This window comes from Neopelma chrysocephalum, unplaced genomic scaffold (genome assembly GCF_003984885.1).
Source record: "Neopelma chrysocephalum unplaced genomic scaffold, ASM398488v2 Primary Assembly neopelma1_59, whole genome shotgun sequence".
NCBI classification, from domain to species: Eukaryota; Metazoa; Chordata; class Aves; order Passeriformes; family Pipridae; genus Neopelma; species Neopelma chrysocephalum.
This window is the reverse complement of record NW_020897714.1, coordinates 16,705,369-16,720,562: the sequence shown is the minus strand read 5'-3', so window position 1 is coordinate 16,720,562 and position 15,194 is coordinate 16,705,369. Positions and strand designations below refer to the sequence as shown.

Here is a 15,194-nt window from a genome sequence, read left to right as displayed (position 1 = left end):
TCTATGCCTTGGACTTCCAAGTGTGGATTTCAACATGCAATAAAAATCCATGACAATTGTATCAATCAGCAGCTCCTGGTATCAGGATATGCTTGCTGTACATATTCCAGGATCTCCAACAGCTCCTGCAGGAGGAGTCCCTTTATCCTTATCACATCAACAAACATCCTTTGCATGTAGAATCCATTGCATATCCTTTATGGGAAAATGTGATCTTTTCCTTTGACCCTGTTCAGCACTGGTGACTTATTCTGGTTAGCCACTGGAGCTTCCTTTTTAAATGGCAACCATGCACTTTGGAAACGCTGCTAAATCCCCACATACAATTGCCACCACACTGGTGTAAGTCTCCTTCCTTTCAAGAGATCCCGATGGGAGCCAGACAGCATGGAGAAACACTTTGAAAATGAGCCGCCTTATCCAAACTCTCATTAGGTCACTCACTCCTCATCCAAACAGGTAATTCCCAAGTGGCTGGCAGGCCGCTCATTTTCGTTTATACACAATCTGCTTCAATGTTCTGCTGCAGGTCATTTCTGCTCCACAAATTCTAAATTACAAAGACTTCCAACCCTTTTCTTTCTTTCAAGTTTAGGGTATCCATGAGATCAAGACGTTAATTGCTTTTGCAGGATGGAGTAGGTAAACGTTCTGTACAACAGCTGCTTTCAGAATCCACTCAGCACTTTATTATTTTCTCAGCCAAAAGAAATTTTTATTTCCAACTGGATTTATGACTGTTCTGGATCATTTCCAGGTTCTCCCAAGAAGCCATTACACGTTGTTTAAATTCCTTCTGGCTTGGTTTTAGAATTGTGGTAGCTCTGCTTTCTGTAAAGACTTGGCCAACAAAGGTGACCAACATGCACGACCCCCTCCCTACTAGAGAGCACCCCCACCTCTGATCACAGCTGAGTTGAAGGGTTTTAAACACTCCCCACTGAGAAATACTTCCCATGGAGTCAACTGTGGTACCATTCCTTTATTTGTTCTACACGACTCCTACTACTTTCCAACCGTGGTGCACAAGGAAATATTGAATCTCCACAACTGCCACAGGCTCCCACGTAGAAAACCTCCAAGGCTCCCTCCCAGCTACCCAAAAACCTTCTGCCTCTGCTGCGTGACACCACCCCGAAGAGCCAAAAGCGTCAAATTCAGCAGTTGCAGCACACGCTGGGCCGCTGTCACGGTGCTACAGAGATGACTCTTCACCGACATAAATCAATGCAACAACTTTTTTTAAACAGGTAGAATAGAACAGACACTATGAAAAAAAACCAATTTTTATTCAGTTGAAAAGAAGTCATTTACTCAATCACATTAACTATGCTAAAAATGATTTTTTTTCTGACTACACCAGCAGTTAAATATTTTCAGCACCAATTCAGGACACATTAGTGACATTTATCACAACAGGTCTATTTCTCAATGTAAAGGACACACTAACTTCAGTAGCTGCTACTGGGAAAGGAGTAAGCAGAGGACTGCCTTTCTTCCCAAATACTTATGAGTGAAAGTAGCAACTTCTAGAAATAAATAACTGCCAAATTATCTCCCAAATCTTTAAATCGATCTTTTAAAAATAGAGTTAAAATAGATATCTTAATATGAGCTATCATAGATTTTATTTGTATGTGCTGAATACTCCAAAATGCGAGCAGTTGAGCAAGCATCCAGTACATAACTTTTAAAATAGTTCTTCCCTCCCCACAATATCAACCCCATTTTTTATCCATGTCATGCTGGTTAGATCCCTATCTCTAGTGACTTCCCAGTAAACACCACGTGTTTGATATCGCTAGGATATGCTACCGTTCTATGAGTGAAAGAAGTCAGTGACCTGGTGAAATACCACCAACTCACACGAACAGAAAATTCATCCAGTCATTGGCTCGTTATCTCTGAACATCAAACAAATCCTAAGCTTTAGTTTTTCAAAGCCTTTGTGGTCTTCCTCTTGCTGGGCCAGTTCAGAAGGTCATCACTGAAGGCAGAACCGATGAAGGCAAAGAAACCAAAAAGCAGCAGATAGTACTGTCTCTCTCTGTCCTTTTAAACAAATCAAGTTCGCACAAAACAAAAGGAGACAAGGTTAAAATGAAGTTTATTAGTTTTTTTGGCTTTTTTAAGCTTTTTTTATATAAAACTGTTTGTGAAACAGCTATTTTTATTCCCATGGCAGAGTGACCCCTGAAAGATGCACTAACCCCTTTCTTAAGGCCTTAACAAGAAAAAATTATGATTTTTTTTTGTTTTGTTCCTTAAACCCAAATGTTTTAAAATTACATAATTTACAAAAAAACCCCCACCCCAAATAACCATATAGTGTAGGCTGTTACACTGACATTCCCTCTTCCTTCCTTAGGAAAAGCAAATACATAAAATAAAAAAAAGGGCCAAGTGGATTTTCCCCAATCAGTTTGAAGATACATTGACCACCAACATTCAGACTTCCTTTTGTTCCCCAATCTGGCAGGTAAACCATGACTTCCTCTCACCTGCCTTTCAAACTGAAGGCAGCTTCTTGGAATGATTTGGGGGTGCACTTTGTTGCCACAAAGGAGAGATACTCCCTTGCCCCGTGTGGGACAGCTGTTCCCACTCAAATGAGGTGTATGGGATCAAACAGGCAGCAGGCTCTTACTTCATGAGTCTCATGACCCAAGGGTCTTCAGATGTTTTTCAAGCTTACACCATTAACAGTGTTTCTCAAAACACTGCCCCTCAGAAAAAGTACTGAAACCCCATCACCTGCAACCATCCAAGCCTTCCTCCCACACCCCGCAATCAATTCATCACTATTTTATTTGCCTTTTAAAATGGAATTTCATTGGATGTTGTGAGAAAGAAAGCAAGAGGAACAGAGACAAGTCCTGTTTGGAGTGCTCCCAGTTCTGCTATTCTTTCCCACAAAACGTTAGGCTCAATGAGCCTTGCTTTAATTTTGGGTTTAATATTTACTTAAGCTATAGGTTTCTTTTTTAATTTATATGGGGTTTTGTTAATCAAAAGCATCAAAAGGGATATAGCGCACCTTTCATTTAAAACAAAGTCTTTCAAGACTAAAAAATAGATCTTTATATATATATATATTTATCCCTCCCTCTTTAATTCCCCCCACCTGTTTCCTTTTTCCCCCTCCCCTTCCCACTGTCACTATGGAGATTGTGTCCATGGAAACAGCTGGTTCAGACTCCTTGGTCAGATTCTGTGATGTCATCAGTCTTGAGTGTGATGTAAGAATTTATGAAGGAAGTGCTGGCATTGGCAGGCACGTCGAGAGGGGGCATGGCTGCACAGTGGGAGAGATTCCATTCAGTCACGAATGTCCACCGCTTTTTATCTCAACAGCCTAACCTGAAAAACAAAGTGAAAATAATATTGGAATGGTTCCTTGCCTCTGCCTGCCAGCAGGCCCCCCCCAGCTTTGGAAAAACCCACTCAGCACCTACCACAGCAGTAACACCAAGAGCTCTTAAGTTTTGTGGACTGAAAACGGATGGAAGCACAATGGTGAGGAGTTCATAAAAGCAAATCCATGGATAAAAAGCATTAGTTTAACAACCAGTAAAAGATTAAACAAGCCCAGTTATGGAGCAGGTCCAGGATGACGGGATGATCCGTGCCACGACTCTGACAGAGCCACTACCGCCAGCGGCCAGACAGGAGCTCGCTCACCTCGTGCTCGCTCCTCACGCTGACAGTGAGAACGGGAAAAGAGGGGCCAAGTGTTCCAATGTGATGACAGCTTATGGGATGCCATGCTGCCCCTCAGGGACTGGACCCAAGCGTTTTCATATACAGGTCACCCCACCACCATGCAACAGTGCTTTCCGGTGAACATGTAGCAGATAGTGAAACCAGCATCAAAATTACAGGAGTCCAGTCACAGGAACCAAATCTGGGAAATGGCTACATTTCACCAGCTAAAGGTAAAGCTGTGGTTTAACTAATTGGAGGGCAGGTAATATTTCTTTATGTTGCTTTTTTGTTCTAATTGTCATGTTATGGTGGTGGCAGCAGTTCACAGAAGGACTAAGCTTGTGATGTCTTTCAACATAAATGTGGAAATGTCCAAGTGTTTGGCACATGTTCTCCCTGTCCACAAATTCTCAGAGGTGAGAAAATGAACTTCAGGAGTTTGCTAGGTTGGTGGAAGCTCAGTTCAAAAGAGAAACCACAATTTCATTTCTCTAAGCTATGGTTCTCATTCTTAATCTGCACAGAGAGAAAGCAAAGCTTGAAATAATATATTCCTTTTTTCCCTTCTCCCAACAATTTATTTATTTAGTAAGGTTACTTACTTTGATATGACTTAGATAAATCCCTTCCTACCAGCTAGTGAGCTTGGGAAAAGGAAAAAATTTGCAACATAAGTGATGCATATGGAAAGCAGTTAACTGAATTAGAGGTGTGCCTGGGAACGAAGTAACACCCATGTTCATTCATAGCTGGCAATTAAGCTCCAGGAACCCTAACTAAGTGTGATACAGAAGTCAGTGCTGCTCTCATCATCAGCACATCAATTAGATTACATCCCAGCAAGCCTAACACTTGGCTGCAAATATCCCCCACCCAGGGGTGCCAGGCTGAGAGTGAAGAGAGAGTCAGGCGAGTACGTACAAAAACCAGACGGGTAAAGCTGTGGAGCTGCAGCTGAAGAGGAAAGGGGGGAGGTTCCTAGAGAGTTCAGGCAGCTGACCTTTGTGGTGTTCATTACTGTGCAACTGCGAGCCCTTGCTGAAGGAGTGTCAAGGCCGTGTTGCTGTCTCTGGCTCCTGTACAACTGCAGCATGCCCATGCCTGGAATTGGTCCAGAGCATTAGGCACTGGCTCAGGGAAGAAACAGGCTCAACACAGAGAGAGAGTCCTTCCTCGTTCCTGGACAAGATCCAGAGCACCAGACTTGCTCTCACAGTCACTCTCCAGATCTGGACTTGATCCAAATGTTCTACAGGCAACTGGCTCAGGGAGAGAGAAGCAACGGAGACAGAATACACTGACTTGCCTGGATGTTATCCAACATGCAGGATTTTTCTTAACTTGCTGGGCTCAGGAGTGAACCAGGACTCAAACAGCCCAATAATCTCACTGAGAGACCATTCTATCTTACACTAAGGCCAGCAGAAGGGCAGTTCTTTAATTATCACAGTAACACAAGAGAAATATTTTTTAACATAACTGGATCTTTTAGATTTGCTTGGGTTTTATATTTTGTAATGCAAGGTAAGGTTGAATGTCTTAATTTTTAAGACATTCTCAACATCAAAAGGAGGTGGCATAATAGGACCTTCAGATAAGAGCTACTTGAGGCAAAAGTGGATTTGGAAAGAAATGATACTTTAGAGAGATGTTTAGAAAACACAGTGAACATGGTGCAGAGATTCCACAGCCTACAAGGTTTTAAGCCGATACATTCCTATCATATATAAAAAGAGTTAGCACTGGAAAATAACGCAGGAAACAAAGCTGTGTAAAGGTCTCTGGGACACCATTCACCAGTGCCTTAAAGGAATGGCCCAAAAATCATCACTGATAAGACTTTCCTAGTGTTAACAGGAAAGTAACAGGCACCTTTGTCTGTGAGAACACTGTCCTGTTTTAATGTCATGAATTACCTTGCCTGTTACATTTTAAGGAAAAGAGAAAAGCTTAAAGAAATCCCAATGACCTTTACCATGGAAAGAAAAAGCTACTCAAACACTGAATACTGTTAAATACTGTTTGCATGGTAACTGTTAAAACAACACTCCAAAGCCAAGAAAGAAGGCTGTTAAAAATGAAAAACCACAGAACATAGCAGAGCTAAACCAAGTCAGCAGTCAGTCTACAAAGTGTTTATATGAAACACTATCTGTCTTCTGCTACTGCACTAAAATGCCAGAATTTTCCAATTAATCTCTCATCTTTCACAGAAAACATCATTAAAGTATTTCACAATCACATAACTCTAAAAATAGGAAAGATTTTAAGGTAGGAGAGGTGCCTGGGAAGCAAGAGAATGGCAGTGAGGGAAGGGGATTATCATCATCAGCTCCAAGCACTGACATGAAAGAGCAGCTTCACCTGCATGATTGCATGAAAAGGACTGAGAAGCAACTATCTTGAGTAAGCAATGCAACTAAGCAGTGAAATGAAGGCAAGAGACCTTCTTGGGCTGCAGTTTCATGGAAAGGGTGCCAACAAATATTAATTTGAAACCAAATACTTACTTCATTTTAGTCCACTGTTGCCTTTGAACAACCGTGCACTTGCCATTGAATACAAAATAAGAAATCCCAACCTCATCCTGTTCCTTGGGTGCTATTCCCTCCTTGTGCCAGTGCATTTTCCCAGCCATACAGTGGAACCAGATTGGGAAAATGACCCAGCTCAGATGCTAACATGACAAAAAGCAGTTTCAGACAAACTGAACTCCCCATCAAGTTCACACACGGCTGTATGAATGCTGGGATTAGACAAAGGAGGAGGCAGGAAGGAAGTGCAGTGGGGCATTTGGGGCACATTACAAAGTTACAAAATTATGAGCACTTCTGGATATAGTTCCACTTTCTCTGACCCAGGTCTGTTCACAAAATGGAGAAAAACATGGGGCTAATAGAAACGCAGTGGGCTCCTGCTAAGACTAATTTACTTATCCCTGTATCTACATTTCCAGAAAACAGGGGAATCCTAGATTACAATAATCCTGAACTCATCAATATTTTAATTATTCCTTACATACTTACAATCTAAGATACTTCAAGGAATTTATTTATTTATAGGAAAGCTTACTATTAACTACTCTGAGACTTGCAAAAACACCTCTTCAGATCCTTAGGGACACGACACAAAAGGAGATTTCTGCCACCGGTTTAGCTGAGAGAGTAATCAGGCAGTTGTAACAGCTAACAAGCTTTGCCTTTCACTGCTTAATAGAAGGAACTGCTGCAGAAATACAAAATAGTGAAGTCACTAGCCTGAACAGAATGGTAGCAGGAGGAAAAAAATCATTACAAATTTTCTGAATGTACACAAAAGCACCTTGATTTCTCACAGAAATGGGGAAGGCACTGGGAAGAGCCCCAGAAGGCAGCAGCGGAAACTGGAAACTCTCCCCAACTCACCTGTGCTTGCTTTTATATCCATTCCCAGGAGTACACTTCCCCCCTCACCCCCGCTCCGACTGCTCTGTGCTGAGGCTGCCTTTCACCATCTTGTTCTGCAAGGAGGGAAGAGAGCAAGGAAGGGGGGGCTGACGAACCAGCAAGCCAAACAGAGGAGGAAAAAGAAAATGAGGGAGCAACGGAAGACAGGGGTAGGGAAAGTGAACATACAGAAAGTGAGAGAGAGAAAGAGAAGTCAGTATTGGAACCAGACATAGATTTTTCAGACAGAGTTTTCCCTGAGACAAAAGCAGGCAATTCCGCAAAAGTAAAGAGTTTGAGATATGAAAGCCTGGGTTATTTTAAGAAACACAAAATTTAACACAAAAGGATAGAACAAGCTGAGAAGCATCACTTTAAAATTGCTCCAGAGATGGCTTAAGATAATCTAAGACTGCAGAGCCACTGAAAGGTGAGGTATCCCATACCCTTTATAGACTACTCAGTGCCTCGGCATCCTCCTCTGCTCTGTTGCAACAACATTTGCTGCGAAGCAGACACAGAGCCAGTTGGATTTGTGAGAGGAAGCTAACCCTTCAAAAGATGATTAGTTTTCAGACAGCGTTTTCCCTGTGATAAAAGCTGATATTTTGCATAAGTAGCACATTCAGGACATGGTTGGTTGAAGCATCAATGCTGACAGAAGGAAATGGGAAAGCTCACTGGGGAGCACAGGGAAAGGCAGGACCAGTCCCTCTGGACTTAGCTTGCTTATGCCTGAAGTGTCAAGCGCAGTTAATGAGGCAAGAAGCACCTTTGCTCTCCAGGAGCCGCTTATTATGATGAAGTGTATTTACCGATGTGAGGCATGGACTGCAAAAGGGCAAGAAGCACAGCACTGGGGGACTTACTCAGCGCTAGTGGATTTATAAAGTTAGCTCTTCCACCCATTAACTACAGAAGGGTGAGGTATTAGACAGATACTAATTAGCTAAACAGATACTAATAATGCTAAACTGGTGTTACCTAAAAGCATGGCTTTCAATGGTCTTAAAGTCTTTCTTCCTCTCAATTGCTCAGGTTTATATAATGCAAAATAAAATTGATGCCATTTGTTCTCCAGTCATTCTAGAGCAATGGTTTTCAACCTTCCTGTTCCTGCCTTGTCACTGTCTGGAACTCCCCTTTCCAGCCACTACAATGGAAGGAGCAGAGTGATCCTATATTCTGCACTGCAGAAGAATTTGAAACAAACAGTAATGATTAGTGAAACACATGGTGAGGGCAGAGTCAGCCAAGCAAAGACAACTCTGCTTGAATTTAAACAAATGATTCGTGTCTTTACTAAGCAAAAGCCAACAAACTTCAGTGACAAAGAGAGGCTGCTGGTATTGAATTTCTGGTTTTGATGCAACAAAGAAAACAATCTGCGGTGGGACAGTTTTGAACAAAATTCAAAATTTTATTGCCTCATGCAGTACCTTTTATGAACTTAACTGGTAGTTTTCCCCCTCTCACCTCCCCAAGATTATTTCAGAAACCCATAAGCCTTCTCAAAAACTTCTCTGGGAGGCTGGATTCTTTGTCTGAAACTGAAACAGTTGTTTCCTTTCACCGAAGGGAGCACCATCACTGCAAGTGCTCACATACAGCAGCAATGACTCGAGCCGTCTATGTAACACTGTATTTCCCTGTAATAATCAGGCAATGGGGAGCAAAAATAAAAAAGCCTTCAAAACCCCAGCCTTCTGTCATGGCTTAAACCCCAGCTAGCAACTAAGTACCAGGAAGAAAATAACCATTCCAGCCAAAACCAGGACACCCTCCAATTATCTTTAGCCAAATATCCAAAGTTGGGCAAAGGGTGGCACTTAGGTAGTTGCATTCCACAGTAAGGGGAACTCATCCTTCCCGTTTTTGTTTGGCAAGATCTGCAGGTTCTCGTAGCATTTAATGCATCAATTTAAGCTTGCTGTACATTGTCAACATTATTCCACAATTGTGCAGAATAATTTATTTTCTTTTATGTGATGAAAAGTAGGCCAATTCTGGATAACACCCTGAATGTGCACTGAATCTTCCAGCACATTTTAAATACGTGTGTATAAATACATCATTTTGTGGTAGAATACCCAGAAAGGAATACAAGACTAATTCTTGTATGTTTACAAAAGACAGATTAAGGATAATCTGTGAAGACAGAAGACCACCAGATGTCAGTCTAGTTCTAGGCAGAGAAGAGATCTGCAGATGAGAACTAAATAGAGACTAACCCCCACTAGAAAGCAACATAATTCTTCCCTATTATCATTTATTTTCCAGCACAAGCCATCCCCACTCTTGCACAATTCCTGTTGTATCCAACTGGCCACAAGAACTGGATACTTCTGAGCATTTAAAACTGGAAGACTGGTATCCACAGCCTCCCAGAGATGCATCCTCCCTTACAGGCTGGGAGGGGCATTCCCAGCACTGTATCCTGTTACTTATGAGTACAAGAGAGTATGTACTGTCTACCTTGTCTCCTCTTTCCATACAGACAGCTCTTAGCGCCACAGTGTTTGCAGGCTCCAGAGACATTTAATTAAGGATACCCAAACCCTGGGCAGAAGCAGCATATGGGTCTTCTGAGTCAAAGATCTACAGAACAATCCAACAGATTTATTGAAGGCTGAGTGGTAGGACTCAGTCTAAAACCTACCACTAAACTAGAAAATAGTGTTTCCCACAACCAGGAGGACTTTTCCATAAGCCATTTTTCTTCTTGCATCCTCAGTAAATTCAAGGAGAAAAACCACAGACAGTTCAATGTAGCACTCAAACAGAAACAGCAAGGCAATGTACTGATTCTATCACAGAATTCAGGAAATGAAGCTGAGCTTGCTAGAGTCATCAAGGATCTAAAGAACAACTGAACAGATGGGACAAAAATTTTATCTTCTTAAACTCTGTATTCTTCTTGAGTTGATGTCTGCCCCCAGCAAACACATACCACAAGCACACATCACAGAGGAATTACACTAGAATTACACATTAGAAGCATATCTGACTGCAGATGTTATCCAGGTATAAAATTACTAATCCAAATTTAAAAACCAGAAGAAGGTAGCAAAAAAACAAGTCTAATCCAGGAGAGGATTCTTACCTTGTGCTTGGGGCACCTCACTGAGAAATTCTCTTCGTTTAGTAAACAATCTAAAGGAGGAAAAGACAGAAATTTATTACTTTTTAAATGAAAACCGACTTGAATAATACATCACGTGTTAATCTTGCCTCACAGGTATAAATTTTTCATTCAAAGATCTCTTATAGGAATACTATGTTATTAGAAGGTTCATCCCTTCCACCCTTAAAGTTTTAGCAAACAAAATTACTCAACACCCCAAGTGACAATGTTGCCTGGATTACCAAGCATTCCTGGTTTTCCCGATGCTCTGTATGTAGTAAGAATCATAACAGCAAATCTACAAATCCTGTGCCCCAATCCCATTCAGCTTTTCCAGACTTCCTTGCTTCAGTACAACGAAGACAGACACATTCATCCAACTTGAACAGACGATCCTTGTTTTTCATAGCAAAATCATTGCCTTTCACCCCAAGGCCCTGCCAACATCAGGGGGAGAAGGGGTGTGTGTCTCTAGGTATGGGTGTATACAGTTCATCTGAAATCCCAAATCCTGGTGATCAGTTTACACTGTGACACTATGTGTCTAGTAGCCAGGTCACTCATGCTGCTCTTGGATCTGCTTCCATGACTCATATATGTGAAGCTTCTATGATCTATGAAAAAGTTTTATTAATGATTTAACCTATTGCAAAAAGTGGGGCACCTATGTAGAATTGCTTATTTAGGAACAAATTAAGCAATACTGCCATTTGAAAAGCATTTCTTTAGCAGCACTGCCAGTCTAAGAGTTGTTTCTCCTCTCATACCCCCTCCCAAACTACACCTCTGAGGGATGAGTCAGCTTCCAGAACTTCAGCCGAGGGAAAAAAGCAGCACTCCCCTCAGAGCATTCAGCTGCCTCCCCTGGGCACCCTGAACTGCAGGGTCACCTCTCAACCTGCCCAAATGTCTGACATTGTTCTGTTCCAGCCACCTCCCCCACGGGAGGCAGGCTGACCCAGCACTACCACCACACCAGTAGGGCCAAGCACCACCACCCCCTCAGCGCGACCAACACCGATCGGGAGAATTTAGCAAGGTGCTCACGACCTCCTGTCTGCTCCAACCTACCCCAACAGCTCGCAAGTGAAGAAGCACAATGGTAAATAAAATGTGCTAATTTAAAATGCTCTTAAGTATGTAGCATAACCAGTGCTACCTGCTGTTTCAATCTGCTGGAAGAGTTTAGCAGACAGCAGGAGACTGGAACTAAAGCTTGAGGGAAAAGCTTTCTAGATACCCAGGCTTTGGCAGAGCATCCCTCTGCTATGAAATGCCTATGTTTCAACACGAATGCCTCTGGCCTGAATCAAAGGGAAACAGCATGCAATGGGCTAAGTTACTTGAGAGATTTTAGGAAAGGGGAGTAAAACCCTTAATCCTGCCACAGATAATTTCAAATGCAGCATTAGCAAATCACAGGAAATAAATAAAATGTTTTCTCATTATAAGGGCAGGAATCGAACATTTAGTCTACAGCATGAATTATCACTGCATAATACAGCAATCATCAAAAATATACAGAGCAATCATAAAAACATACACAGTATGTTAGAACAGGATGGAGTTTTCTTCTTTCTTGGAAACTCAACATCGGTAATGAATGCAGTTCTCTAGCTAGTACATCAGAAAGGAAGATTGTACAAGGATCAGAAAGAACTGCCAGAAACCTTGTACCTCATGCCTGATCTGTGATGGAGCTCAATTTCTTACTAAGATCAGCATTTTTGTTGCAAATACTAATAGCAGATCCAATTAATAGCAATTTCTTTTGTTTCTATTAAAGGACAACTATGAAAAATTTCATCAGTACACTGTAGAAAATCATCTGAATACCAATAAGGCAGAAATTGTTCATCATTACAAAGCTGGCCTGGATTCTGGTTAGCAGTTCCAAGTATTTTATATCACAGATTACAATTCATCATGAAGTCAGCAGACGCATAGCTATGATCAGCTCATTGTGGCAGAAAGGGAAAAGAACTGAGATTTGTCCTTGTTTGCACAGATTTTTCTCCATAAAGTAGTCAGGGAAAACCTAAAACATTTTTAATAGAAGCAATTATTCTTCTGTAAGCTTCATACCTTGTCTCACCCTCTGTTCTGCCTGTTACTCATCTTGAATGTTACTTGGGAAGACATAGGATTTCTATCCTCTGAAATTTCATTTTATTTTGCTTTTCCTAATTTACAGTCAAAAATCTTTTGTAAGTGGAACTGCCTACGATACATGTTGTGGGGACAAGTGTGCTGCAACCATCAGGATCTGACTCCAGGTGGGGAGGAACAAGCAGAGGGAGAGGATATAAAATTTCAGAAAACAAAGATCCTGTTTCCATGGAGATATCCCTAGGACTGAGTTATCTTGAGACATCAGAAGCTCTTCATAAATTTGGACAGACAAAAGCCAAATACAGACAACGTTAACCACAGTCATCTCCATACAAAAATTACTTAAGTGGCACTACTGATCTTGATTTTTATGCAAATGGATAAGAAATATTCAGCTCTCTTGCACCCTATACTGCCAGAGATTATTTTTTATGAAAGGAGATTAAAAGAAAGGCTGAATTAGGCTATATAAAAACATCCATATGTACAAACTGGCAACTTATGAAGCCATGTGCCTTGCATAGCAGTCAATTAGCAACAGTGGTGCAAAGCCTGGCTCCTCACCAGGGTGGGATTGGAAATCGACCATCGGCACAGAAGCCAGAGCCCAGGTCGCACCACGGGGCCAGCCTTCGGTGCTGCAAGAAACTGGAGTCATTTTGACATATTCCATCCTCCAGTCCTTTCCCAAAAACCTGCTGCCTTTCAAATGAGGCACAGTAACTGACAGGGGACTAACTTCTAACTCACACAGATGCAAGGGTAGAAACACGCTTCAGCTCACGCTGCAACTTCCTCGGAATACGACGTGAATACTTCATCTCAGCGAAGGCACGGTCACTTCCAGGGATGCTACAGGAACTCAAACACCAAGTGTGTATGACTCCATATACCCTAAAAAACACTCCAGCAAGTATTTTCTGCCCTTTTTTTTTAAAGATACAAAACCAGTCATACATATTCCGAAAGCCTGAAAGCCCTTGTAAGTGTCAACACAAACTTCTGAGGATTCAGAACAGATCTGAGACAAATCCTAAATAAAGCAAGGTGGCACCATCCTTCAAAGCAGGGTGGTTGACTTCAAATGAAACTACCACTGAGCTCAAGGAACTTCAGAAATACCCGTATCTGATTCACTATAGGAAACACAGTAGCACTGCATAACCAATAAAAAGGGTTTATAGTCAGACAGCAGGCTGAGGAAAGAAAATAATGCTGATTTGTTTCTCAAGGAAGCCTGAATTTTCTGCTTGGCCATAAATGAAAATCAAGTCTTATTCTATACAGCTTGTTTATATCTTTTACACAGATTTATTGGAAGAATGTCTATAGATTAAGATGGCTTGATTACACCCACAGATAAAAACAATTGCAAATAAGGTCTTTTACTGTCACATCATCAGGCTGAAATTTTGAATGCTGAGAATCTACTTCAAGCTGGGGCTCTTTTATTTGTTTTGGTTGAAAACTTCAGCTAAAGCAGCCTAATGATTTCCTTAAAACTTTTTCTTGGAAAAAAGTTATACTGCCCATGTTAAACATCCCAGGAATTTTTCTCTGAAAAGCTCTACCACATCCTGATTTTCAGTAGGACCTGAATTTCAGCTAAAGCATGCCCTTGCCAGCTACCACAAAATCAGCAAATATAAACTTCTTGAAAGTAGAAAGGGGGATTTTCATGTGCACATCCTCAGGAGAGGCTTCTTAGATTTTAGCTAGGTCCTTCAAAAATTCCACCAAGTATACTTCTGTTTGGGGGCGAGGTCTTCCCTGTAAATGAGCCTCTGCCCTCAGACTTCAGCACCAGACCCAAAAGCAGTGAAGCTGTCAGGGGACATTTCTAAGGCTCAAGTGACCTGAAGGAAGAAAGTGACCATTTCAAAACTGCACAATGGGGAGCACTAGTCCAGAAGGCAGAAGTGAAAACATTACTGAGAAAGGCAATCAAACTGCAGAAAGAATGAAGGCTAGTAGGGTAAGGAGACCCATGTTACTAGAGGTCAGGAACGAGAAATTATGGATGAGTGCCAGCAGGAGGCTAAGACCAAATCAGGACTGATTCGGCCACAAGAATGGAGATTAAGAACTATTGGGATAAGGCATAGAAAGGTGAAATAGAGAAGATAAATGACAATATACAAGAACAAACCAAGACTAGCAGGGTTTGGTGTAACAAGAAGCTAAGTTAGGAGAACCAAACAGGAATAAGAAAGCCCAGAGAGGAAGAACAGCTAGGAGCAAGAAAGGAGAAGAGGAGGTGATGTAAGAGCAGAGAATAAGAAGCCAAGCTAGAAAACTGGACAAAGGAAAAGTCAGAAAGGAGTAGGATGAATTAGGTCTTACAAAGACACTGGAATAAGAAATTTGTGAAGAGGAGCCCGAGACTATCTAGATAAAAGGCCTGTAGCTGGTATGAAGAAATAGAGGGGAGAACACATCAGACATACAGACTGAAGAAACAGAAAGGAAAATGTATAAAAAACCCCCGAAGAAGTCTTTGTTCTCACTAAATCATACTCTTCCTGAGGTGAAACCAGGGACTCACCAGTTTTACCAACTCCTCTGCTGTTTTTTAAATATGTTTGTGAAACTCACATTCCAAGTATCCCATCTCCATGCAGCTCTTGCAATTTATTACTGCTGTATTACTCAAAGGAGGGGAATTAGCTTGCAATTGTGCTCTCTGACAGATGGCCACATGATAATGTGATGTCTCATAACAAAATTGACAGAAAATGAAGTAAGCATAGCCTTGAAACTTGAACACAAAAAGCTACTCCAAAAAAAATCTCAAAGGTTGCAAAGTCAAGAAAAAAGTGAAAAAAATC

General features: G+C 41.5%; 1 protein-coding gene and 1 long non-coding RNA gene across 8 annotated transcripts in view; one reads left to right on the top strand and one right to left on the bottom strand.

Annotated features, from left to right (window-relative positions):
• Positions 1–1,272: 1,272 nt before the first annotated feature.
• The window catches only part of TCF20 (transcription factor 20), a 130,609-nt gene continuing 116,687 nt past the window's right edge, over positions 1,273–15,194 (bottom strand). For 4 of the 7 annotated variants that reach the window (XM_027680092.1, XM_027680095.1, XM_027680094.1 and 1 more), the window contains 3 exons: positions 10,234–10,283; positions 7,110–7,237; positions 1,273–3,360 (listed from right to left, as the gene is read on the bottom strand). In XM_027680092.1, coding sequence (XP_027535893.1) covers positions 7,154–7,237; positions 10,234–10,283 — 134 coding nt within the window. In that variant the 3' untranslated portion in view covers positions 1,273–3,360; positions 7,110–7,153. The remainder of the gene's footprint in view (positions 3,361–7,109; positions 7,238–10,233; positions 10,284–15,194) is intronic. The other 3 variants (XR_003533685.1, XM_027680090.1, XM_027680091.1) reach the window with 3 other exon arrangements.
• LOC113965972 lies at positions 3,564–7,096 on the top strand. Its single transcript, XR_003533686.1, has 3 exons — positions 3,564–3,706; positions 3,808–4,121; positions 5,977–7,096. It is a non-coding gene; the product is annotated as an uncharacterized LOC113965972 (long non-coding RNA).